The sequence below is a fragment of the Bombina bombina genome, chromosome 8, assembly GCF_027579735.1.
Source record: "Bombina bombina isolate aBomBom1 chromosome 8, aBomBom1.pri, whole genome shotgun sequence".
In the NCBI taxonomy this organism is placed as follows: Eukaryota; Metazoa; Chordata; class Amphibia; order Anura; family Bombinatoridae; genus Bombina; species Bombina bombina.
Window position 1 is genome coordinate 57301038 of NC_069506.1, and position 11516 is coordinate 57312553.

The window sequence follows — 11516 nt, forward strand, 5'->3', positions numbered from 1 at the left end:
TAGCTGGAACATCATTTCTGGACAGGGGTTGGAATATTTCCATTGTGCTCTGATTATTTGCATTTACAGTTTGTCATACATGATGAAAGAATTAAAAAAACAAAGAGCCGTAAAATGTGCCAGGAGATAGGAACCAGGAGACCCATCAAGCCTTTATTGATGAATTCTAAGGTTAATTAATTATTTGGATAGTCTTATAGATATCTGAGGTATTGTTGTATTCATTAGGCTTCATTTATGATACTGAGAAGCAGGTCTGCCCTGCACAGAACAGCCAATGAGAGTCTGTATGAGTTTGATGCCCCTGTTTCTGCCCGAGCCTTCAGGCTTGCCGGAAACAGTAGTTATGAAGCAGCGTTCTAAAGATTTGTCCACCTGCTCTGAGGCTGCGGACATCAATCTGCCCGATCCTATACAATCAGGCAGATTGAGACCCCCTGATTGGCTGCTAATCTGCAGGGGGCAGCATTGCACAAGCAGTTCACAAGAACTGCTTGTGCAATGATAAATGCCGACAGCGTATGCTGTCAGCATTTATCGATGTGCGGTGGTTATGATGCGCTACATTGTATCATGTCCGCCTGCCAGGGGTCAAGTCCTACAAAAAAAAAAGTGTGGGAACTCAACAAGACTTCCACCCTTCCTCACAATTAATATTGTTTTATATACACACACTGTATTAAAAAACAAAAAAAAAACTAATGTTATAATGTGTATGGGCAGTTTATTATCGCACTGTTACTTGCATATACCTACGTATGTGACAAACTGAGTTTTATATTTAACTTTGTGTTAGATGCCAAGAGGCTCAAAGGGAAATAAACCTCATATTTTGAACAACTTTCCAATTTTCTTCTATTAGCTAATTTGCTTTATTCTCTTGGTATCCTTTGTTGAAAAGTATACCTAAGTAGTCTCAGGAGAAGCAATGCATGAATGGGAGCTGGTTGCTAATTAGTGGCTCTATATGCTTCTTGCCATTGGATCAGGTGATATATTCAACTTCCTCCCTGTAGTGTATTTATGCTTCTTCAACAAAGGATACAAAGTGAACAAAGCAAATTTGATATTATAAGTAAATTAGAAAGTTGTTTTAAAATGGTATGTTCTATCTGCATCTTGAAAGCAATTTGTTTGGTTTTATGCCACTTTAGTGGTGTAATTTTGCAATTTAATATATGGAACATAAATATATATGTATCACATATGGTGCAGAGAAAAATAATAACACTAAAACTGATAACTTTTACTAGAATTTTTTTTTGACTATACATTAGTTACAAATAGTTTTCTATTCAAAGATTAAATTAATCTATGTGCATTTAAATTTTGATAGGAATAACCCTTTAATGTAAAAAAAATTGCGGAAAACAAGGAATACATTTATTTTAAAACCAATGTTTTTAAAATCAAAGTTCATTCAAATGTAAGATAAAGGACACTTTGTTTAAAAATAAACAGATTTTATTGACTTTCTGAAAAATAATATTCTTTCAGTCATTTGCAAAAACTGTAGCACTTACAGTAATATTGTGTTTTACACATTGAAAGTTAAACAAAGTGAGAAATCCATATAATATATATATATATTTTCATGAAAATACAACTTTTGTAGACAGAATTAGATTTCACACTCTAACTTGCCCTTCAACTAATGAATATAAAACATTAAAATAAAAACACAATCAGATATATCTGATCTTCAGCAACTTTATAACAAGTCTTACATTTATGTGAAAATTATCAGTACAACTAAATATAGTTTATTATATTACCATGTAAAGCACAAATATTGTGCAGTCTGAGAGGGTCCTTTGTATCACCAGAACCACATACACATTTCATAACATATGATGCTGATATTATAGCTACATGTTCATTTTCATTGATTACCTCTTTGAGGCCAAGTTATACATAAAAACAATATCAAAGTTTTGCATTGCAAGACTGGGGTATCTTAATAATACATTTAAATACCACACTATTTCCTATGGATGCCATAGGTAATACTCCATAATCTCTAAATATATCTATTTAACCTTCTCTCATCTATGAAAACCTGCAGTACTTTGTGTTTGGAGAAGAAAGGGTTACATAGAAACAAAATACAAGCCAATGATGTCCAGTGTATTAGATAGTAAACACCATATCTAATTGTAATTGACTACATTCTAGAAGAGACCTTATATTGAGGACACATCTCCATACTCATATGTGACTGACACATCAGCACATATCCTTCTTGGAAGGTAAAATATATTACAAAGATCCACCAGCTTATTGCCTGGTGATTTCTGTATAAAGTAGCATAGCTACACACTGTAACCAAACTGAACTATTCAGCTATACAAAACATAAGAAATATTCTTTGCAAGCATAGATTGCACTATGTAATGTACACATACTCCAGCCATTGTGATTGCTCTGCGCAAGTTGTCTTTGATCTCACAAATTCAAGATACAAATGGAGTCCTTGATTTGCAGTAAAAATTCTATTGCTGAAAATATTTAGAAGTAAATAGTTCCCAAACTTCATTACAAATGGTCTCACGTCAAAAGTCTCTGTATTACCAAGGTCTCCATAGAGCTGTGATGCCCTTCACAGTTGTCTGGTTGATGTGAGAGTCATAAGGGGACTGCACTTGTAGATGTGCAACTTCTGGGGTGCATTGGGGTCCCTGGATATGATGCAGCAGGTTCACCTGAGCTTCTGACTGTGGCTGCAGGGAGAGGAAGTGCAGAGATTCCTGGAGACATCTAGAGTGACCTTCTCTGTAGGACAGGCTGGGTGATGGTGCTGCTATAAATGAAAAATAAATCAGTTAGGTTTACATTAGCATTGTAATTTATTATTTTTTAGTAATGGGGGATTAGTTTTAACTTTACAATTAATAAATAAAAAGCTACTTACATTTAGCAGCCAGATGCTGTTGCAGGAAGCTCACTGTCATCTCCAGGATATCAGCCTTCTCTGGTTTGGATGGAAGTTGCTGTTTCTGAAACTCTTTCTCCAGCAATATCCTGAGCTGCTCAATGCTGCTGTTAATACGATCTCTCCTCATCTTCTCAATCACTGGCTTCCTTAGCTGCAGAGAAAAATGACAACAAATTGTAAGTATTACAAATTGGAATAGATTAGATGATGGGTTCATGTTGTAAGCATCTTAAGTGGATAAAGAATATATGGTGTAGCTTCTTAAAGTATTTACTAAATATCAAGCAATGTTTACCTTTCTGAGACCCTTTTCCTCAGTACTTTGCATAGTGATGATACAGGGAGCCATCCGGTTCAGTTAGTGCACAACAGTCCTCTGATATCAGATTAAAGAGAAAACTAACTAGAGCAGCAAACGCTCCCTCTATATAGTGCTCTTGGTCCATAATTAGATGTGAGTAGCTGGCTGTGCACAGGTTCCCACAGTCAGCAGCCAATCACAGCCCAGCAGGGACAATAGAAGTGTGTCCCATTAAATGGTGACAGGAGACAGGGACATCTGTAGCCTGTAACACAAGCTAGCAATACAGATGGGTGAGGGGAAGTTTGCTGGGAATGTTAAATGGTCTGTTAGTAAGAGCCAACAATAAGCTGCATGGGGCATCTTACAAAATGGAATAACAGGGATGTAGTTCTAGTAGATTTACAGGATTATTTAAATGTATATATATTTAATTATTTTTCAAATACTGAGAGCATGAAAAAGTTGTTTTTTGCCTTATAACCAAATTCAGTTCACATCACATTTTATTACAAACATATATATCAGGGATGTATAATTACAAAATACAGCAACAAGTATATAGGGAGATCTTTAAGGGACATGAAACCCATTTATCTATAATGATTTAGGTAAAACATACCATTTTAAACAACTTTCCAGTTTAATTCTATTATCAAATTTGCTTCATTCTCTCGGTATCATTTGTTAAAGAACCAGCAATGCACTACTGGTTTCTAGCTAAACACATGGGTGAGCCAAAGACAATCGGTATATATATATATATACTGTATGTATGTATATATGTATATATATATATATATATATATATATATATATATATATATATATATATATAACACATAGAAACACCCAGCACTCACCAGCTAGCTCACAGCTAAGATAAAATCACAACTGGAAAGGTTAGTCACCGCATCTGGCCAAATGGGAAAGCTCAGGCACCACGTCAAGGTCCTTTCCATCGCCTGAGTCCCTAACACAGCCACACCATCATGCAAGCTCACAAAGCCAAACAGACTGAGAACAAAGAAGGGGTGCACAGGTGGCTGTAATCACCCATAGAAAATACAAAACATGGAAGGGAACTGCACTCCAAGACCGGATCAGGTACACATCCTGTGACTCAGTAACATCCAGCCCTGGGTGCTAAATAGCACTCCAAAAAAGCTGTGATGTCACCAGAGCCACAGGCAGTTAACTCCAGTCCGGAATGGGTGCAAGAAACAAGGGGGATTACAAATAAAAAGTAATACAACACATAGAAACACCCAGCACTCACCAGCTAGCTCACAGCTAAGATAAAATCACAACTGGAAAGGTTAGTCACCGCATCTGGCCAAATGGGAAAGCTCAGGCACCACGTCAAGGTCCTTTCCATCGCCTGAGTCCCTAACACAGGCACACCATCATGCGAGCTCACAAAGCCAAACAAACTGAGAACAAAGAAGGGGTGCACAGGTGGCTGTAGTCACCCATAGAAAATACAAAACATGGAAGGGAACTGCACTCCAAGACCGGATCAGGTACACATCCTGTGACTCAGTAACATCCAGCCCTGGGTGCTAAATAGCACTCCAAAAAAGCTGTGATGTCACCAGAGCCACAGGCAGTTAACCCCAGTCCGGAATGGGTGCAAGAAACAAGGGAGATTACAAATAAAAAGTAATACAACACATAGAAACACCCAGCACTCACCAGCTAGCTCACAGCTAAGATAAAATCACAACTGGAAAGGTTAGTCACCGCATCTGGCCAAATGGGAAAGCTCAGTCACAGGATGTGTACCTGATCAGGTCTTGGAGTGCAGTTCCCTTCCATGTTTTATATATATATATATATATATATATATATATATATATATATATATATATATATATATAAATATGCAGCCACCAATCAGCAGCTAGAACCTAGGTTCTTTGCTGCTCCTGAGCTTAACTAGATAAACCTTTGAGCAAAGGATAACAAGAGAAGGAAGCAAATTAAATAATAGAAATAAATAGGAAAGTTGTTTAAAATGGAATGCTCTGTCTAAATCATGAATGTTTAATTATGACTTTTCTGTCCCTTGAGGAGGAAACAACTGATTTACAGAAATGAGTCAAATATATAGATCTACTTTTTAAAGAAAATCTTTCTGTTATTCGTGATACTTTTAGGAAAAAGAACCAAATAACTTTAACAGCTTTAATCGATAATTTATCCTTTTGCTTTATAAGGTAGTGAATATAAGAGATAGATACATAGAAATCAGATAAATCTGCCAACTCAGATAAAACATAAATGTAAAGGATATATTATTATAGTCAGCTCTAAAAAGTACACGACTATTCAGTTCATTGTCATAGCTCAAGCAGGTTATAAGGATATAACTCAATCAGATACATGGATTTTATGCACAGGTACAAAGTATTACAGATGATATAAAGCTGCTTTTAGCTTACACATATAAGCTGTATAATGACGTACATATTGTCTAAATGACATAAGATATTGTTATTTACACTTGGTCCAATCTCCTCTCCCATTTTACAGATGTAAACACATTTTCTGAAATGCAAACGTTTTCCAGTCACAAGCAGTTTGCATAAAGGGTTTTGTACCTGTATCCCTTTTTATGTGCATGTTATTATGAGTGTGATAAAACTAGATGGCTTTGGAATAATTGCATATTATTCTGCACATAGCTCACAAACATGTGAAATATTGGAACAAACATTATATACACCAGGCCTGGGTTAGGTTGCATTACAGCAAATATCATTATAATACAGACCTAAATGAGATGTTTTCTATACTGAGAGTTTCAAAAAGACCTTTGATGAATGCGTCTGAGATGAAGAGTGAAAGTGTGCTTAACATACTAGTGTTAACCTATTAGCTGTATCATCAAAGAACAGGAGATCCTTGTGGGCGGGCTGTAGAAATTCACACCTGACGCACTGGTCCTGTACTGTAATGAAACAGAGTTATGGCACCAACTCAAAAAACGTTTGTATTTGTTTCAGCTCCATTGTGTATAACAGCAGCTTGGTTAATTAATATGCTACCTTCATTGATTTAAACCCTTGTACCTGTACTAAATTGACCTTATGGAGAAAAAAAAATATATGTAGATAAAATATTGTTTGCTTTATTCAGTCTCCTATGAAAACTAATTTGGAAAAGTGTCACGTAGCCCTCAAAATGAATTTACTTCTGTTGTCTTATTTGTTTCATTCTCTTGGTATCCTTTGTTGAAGAAACAGAAATGCACTACTGGGAGCTAGCTGAACGTAAGAGAATGAAGAACATTTGAAAGTAAACTGGAAAGTTGTTTAAAATCGTCTGCCCTATCTAAATCTTGAAAAAGAAATTGGGTTTCGTCCTCTATTGCTGCATTGATGATTATAAAACAAATAGGCCAAATGCAATGAAATAGGTGAATGATCCCAATAGCCCCCCTCTTCCACAATGCGTGCTGTGTTTTAGTCTGATTCCCACAGTCAGGAAGACTATAGGACAATAGGAGGCTGTCTGACTTAGCTGTGTGACAAAAATGAGGAACAGCTGAAGAAAGTTCCTCATAAAACCTGTAGGAAGGGCAGAAATGAGAAAGATCCACACATAACCAGGAAAAAGAACTGGTCTTGGATAGTAAATTCCCCAATTCCCCATGAATTTAGGAAGATACTGAGAGTGATCATGGCAATAATACAATTTAAACAAAACAAAGTTCTTTTAAACCACCCGTCCCAGGAGGTTTATTAGCATAAGTGTAAACTTAAATAATCCCTGAGGACATTTCCCATTAATCTAATACCCTTATGATTCATACACATATCAATATTCCTAGGTAAAGTAATATGTTTTAAGCAAACATTATATGTCATAGACTTAACAGTGCATGGTCACAATGAAATATTCATTCAATGTTAGCAATTGTACTACAGTACATAATAACTATTACATACATTAGTTCAGTAATTGTAATCAGATGATTACACTCGATTCGATTCGATTGGGGAGGGGTGGCACAGGAAAGAAGAAGAGAAAAAAAATCGTATTTACTTCATCCATCTAATTGGCCCATATTATAGGGAAATTACTGTTAAGTATATTTAATGGAAAAAAGATGGATTGCCTAAATGGGTAGACCAGTTGTTTTGTGACCATACTGGCATTGTCTGAATAACCTTATTCCATTTGGCAAAGAAAGATTCTATCTGTTTTTCATTGAAACTCGGTACATTATATTGTTGTATTATTATCTGTGTCTCTATTCGTTTAGAGAACTCCACAATAGTCGGGGCTGAACTGGCTTTCCATTTTTCTAATATCAAAATACGTCCAATCATAATTACAGGGTTAATTAGAGGAATATTCGTGTACGTTTTATCAGGTCTGACAAGAGTAACAATCTCTTGGATTTTTAACAAAATCTGCAAATCTAAGGCTCTATTGAGCCAGAAATTAATTTTCAAATAGAACTGCCTTATTTTCGGGCACCACCAGAAGCGCTACACCTGGAACACAAATTCCCCTCCAAATACCAGCCTGCCATTTTTTTTGCCGTAAAGTAAGTCATATTAATTAATTTGAATTGGACGTTTTTGTTTTCTTAGTTAATAGAAAGCTTAATTGAATATCCTCCAAAGCTACCTCTGGAAACAATTTATTCCATTTAATTAAGAAAACATTCATATTTTGTTGCCCCCTATGACGAACCAGGGTGGTATAAATTTTAGAGATTGAAAAATTTCCTTTCAAATAAACTTTAATAGCGCCTGCTAGATTACCGAGTGTCCAGTCCGAACCAAATTACATGTACTTATCTAATGTATTTTGAGATCAGGTCAGTGTAACCTGAAAAATAATTATTGGACTAGATCTTCAAACTGAGTTCTGATAATGACCTAGGTTCATTAATAACCTATCCAGCCTAACCAGTTTAGGTGTGTCTTTATCCTAGGCCAGTGATTACTAACGTTGCCATGGTACCCCTGATGTTTCAGAACTACATATCCCATGATGCTCAACTAGTCTGCAGAGTGCCTAAGCATCATGGAAAATGTAGTTCCAAAACATCTGGGGTGGCAAGGTTAACCATTGCTGTCCTAGGTAATCTAGGAATGTTCATAGGGCAGCACGTTTGTTAGTTACTGTCACTGTTCTACTAAACATTATTCATTGTAACTTAAAAAATATTATTTCAGCTTATTTTGAGAGGCTGTGTGTTTTCAGAAAATAAAGATGTGTCTGACAGGGGGTTAACCAGTGCTCTGCTTCTGATTGGAAATAGATAATGTTCTATTCTATATGTTTATGGCTTGAAGTTGCTATTAATTTTCCTATGTGTCTGCTAGCCAGGGGATTATAATTCTAAATGTGTCTGCAGGAAGAGTTATAGGGGCATTAACCCCTTAACAACAGTGATGTACCATGTATGTTGCATGTCCTAAGGTGTTAAAGCCATCAAATTCTGCATACCTACCCCCCAACAGGAAAAATGAATGGTTAATGAGTGATTATCATTGTTATATATATTAAACATTAAACACTTTGCTATGGTAATATAAAATGATAAATTATATCTATAAAAAAAACTTTGCAATATGCTTTCATTATTTATTTTGTCCCCTTTTCCTGTAATTTCATTCTGACAATCGGGTGCTTTTCAGTTCCTGCTAGAAGTGGAATTGCAGAACACTGTTATATTTCAGGCATTCGTTGTCTGCACACTTTAGTGACTTATTTATAATTGTCTCTAATTAGCCACAGCAGAGAAAGAAACCTATGTTTCAACATGGCAGCACTCATTGCTGTCCATAATTAAGCAACTAATTAAACTTTAAAGGACCACTCAATGCAGTAGAATTACATAATTAACAAGTACACAATAAAAAGACAATGCAATATCATTTACTCTGAATTTCAAATAAGCAGTAGATTTTTTTTCTGACAATTTTATTTTTTTCTCTCATTTTCCGGCCCCCTGTATCATGTGACAGACATCAGCCAATCTCAGACTAGTATACGCATACCCTGTGAGCTTCTGCACATGCTTAGTAGGAGCTTGTTCCCCAAAAAGTGTGAACATAAAAATACTGCAAAATTTGATCATGGAAGTAAATTGTAGAGTGTCTTAAAACTGCTGCTCTATCTGAATCATAAAGGTTTATTTTGACTTGAGTGTCCCTTTAAAAAATACATCTACATGTTATTCTTAGACTAATCTTTTTATTGAATGCTTCAGTCTATCTAGAATTTATTTAGGGCTAGATTACAAGTGGAGCTCTAATTTAGTGCCCGCCTGTAAATGGTCAAATTTGCCCATTTACAGGTGCGCAATAAATAACCAGGCATTACAAGTGACTGGTTATTGCTACCGCAAACTCACAACCTCTTATTCATTTTTTAAAAGTGCCCCAACTGCCCCCCCCCCCCCAAAAAAAAAAAGTGTAGTGCCTTTTTAAAAATAAAAAATTATAGCATTTGTTTTTTGGGGGAAAAATGACTGCACTAGACAGGTTTTGGGGTAAAGTTGTCAGATGTGAAATATTAGGAAAAAAAAAACAGCGCTGAAAAGTGCCTTTACATTGCATTCTATGAAAACTGTGTGTTCCCTGTATATATATATATATATATATGTATGTACTTATATACACATATATACATATATATTTACTCTTTGCTGGCCAACGCTGTGCGACTTACTCCCTTCACAGGTGCTAGTTCTCATGCTGTGTCTGACGGCATGAGAACGAGGCTCCCATTGGAACCTATGGAAGTGCACTCTCTTTTGTGTGCGATGGTATTACAAAGTGGAGCACAAATATTGCTTTCGCTGAAGCGATATTTTGCTCCCCACTTATAATTTGGCCCTCAGTCTTTAATGTCTCTTTAAAAACATTTAAAAATATATTTTGCTTAATATAAAGTAAAAAGTACACATTTGGAAAAAAGAGATGGAGAGGGCGCCACATAGCGTGATATTGTTTCAAAAAGGGGGGATAATACAACAAGCAGAGAGGTAATGCGCTTACCGGAGACTGTGGTACTGTGCTGTGACCAGTACTAACTCGCCTGCTAGCACTTTAGTCAGTGGCTAGTACACTGTCAGATACGATCCTTCCCGGGGCTTTCTCCTTGGGACAGGGAATTGTGCTGTAGGCGTTTCTAGGTTCAGCAACTATAGTGTATTGCTCAATTAGGTTTGTTCTGTAAAAAAGATGCACAACTTCCAAAGTTTAAAAGAATTTAAAATAGGCACCCAAACACATTTGGGTTGTGCTTTTTGTTCTACTTCAGTTTCTCTTTGTGAGTGAAATGTAAACAGGGATTCAGAATGTTTAGTTTATGATCTGTGGAGTTGATGTGCTAGAAGAGAGTTGTCCAACCTATGGCTTGTGGGCCACATCTGGCCCTCTATGGGTTTTGTGTGTCCTTCAGCATCAATAACTGAGCAGAATACAAAGTTCAGTAATTTGTTATGAAAACAAACAAAAAAATAAATGGTCTAATATGTATGAGCAGTTTATTATCACACTGTTGCTTGCATATACCTATGAGTTTAGCACCTTTTCAGGGTTATATACAAGCAATAGTGCCATTATAAAATGCCCATACACATAAAACATTTTCTTTTTGCACTTTTATGCCCCTTTAATAGTAGATAATATGCTATGTAATTATTAACTACACATGGAACTATAATCTAGTTTTATTTTGAAGACCTAACTCTGGTCACATGGTCTACTGCCAATCCTACCACTAGTAACTGTTTCTCCATTTAATAAAAAGTGAACTCCCCTGTGCTCGGTCATTTATTGGCTATATGAGAGTCTTGGCATTTAATTCTGATGTGGCAAACTGAGTTTAATTTTTAACTTTGTGTTAGATGCCAAGAGGCTCAAAGGGAAATAAACCTCATATTTTGAACAACTTTCCTATTTTCTTCTATTAGCTAATTTGCTTTATTCTTTTGGTATCCTTTGTTGAAAAGTATACATAAGTAGTCTCAGGAGAGGCAATGCAGGAATGGGAGCTGGCTGCTATATGTCTCTTGCCATTGGATCAGGTGATATATTCAACTTCCTCCCAGTAGTGTATTTATGCTTCTTCAACAAAGGATACAAAGTGAACAAAGCACATTTGATATTATAAGTAAATTGGAAAGTTGTTTTAAAATTGTATGTTCTACCTGCAATTTGTTTAGTTTTATGTCACTTTAGTGGTGTAATTTTGCAATTTAATATATGGAACATTAATATATTTGCATCACATATGGTGCCGAGAAAA

At 35.9% G+C, this 11516-nt stretch overlaps 1 protein-coding gene and 1 pseudogene across 1 annotated transcript; both read right to left on the minus strand.

Moving 5' to 3' along the window:
- The window catches only part of LOC128638808 (transcription factor HES-5-like), a 9473-nt pseudogene extending 7059 nt beyond the window's left edge, over window positions 1-2414 (minus strand).
- Window positions 2415-2567: 153 nt separating this feature from the next.
- LOC128638809 (transcription factor HES-5-like) lies at window positions 2568-3284 on the minus strand. Its single transcript, XM_053690948.1, has 3 exons — window positions 3231-3284; window positions 2912-3086; window positions 2568-2800 (listed from the first exon to the last, which is right to left on the minus strand). Exons 1-3 carry the CDS (start codon window positions 3282-3284, stop codon window positions 2568-2570), a joined length of 462 nt encoding a protein of 153 aa, XP_053546923.1.
- Between the last annotated feature and the right edge of the window lie 8232 nt (window positions 3285-11516).

Coding starts and splice junctions, on each gene's coding strand:
- LOC128638809 (XM_053690948.1), bottom strand. CDS start 3,284: ATGGCTCCCTGTATCATCACTATGCAAAGTACTGAGGAAAAGGGTCTC. Junction 3,087..3,230: donor AGGAAAAGGGTCTCAGAAAG/GTAAACATTGCT, acceptor TTTTCTCTGCAG/CTAAGGAAGCCAGTGATTGA. Junction 2,801..2,911: donor ACAGCATCTGGCTGCTAAAT/GTAAGTAGCTTT, acceptor TTTCATTTATAG/CAGCACCATCACCCAGCCTG.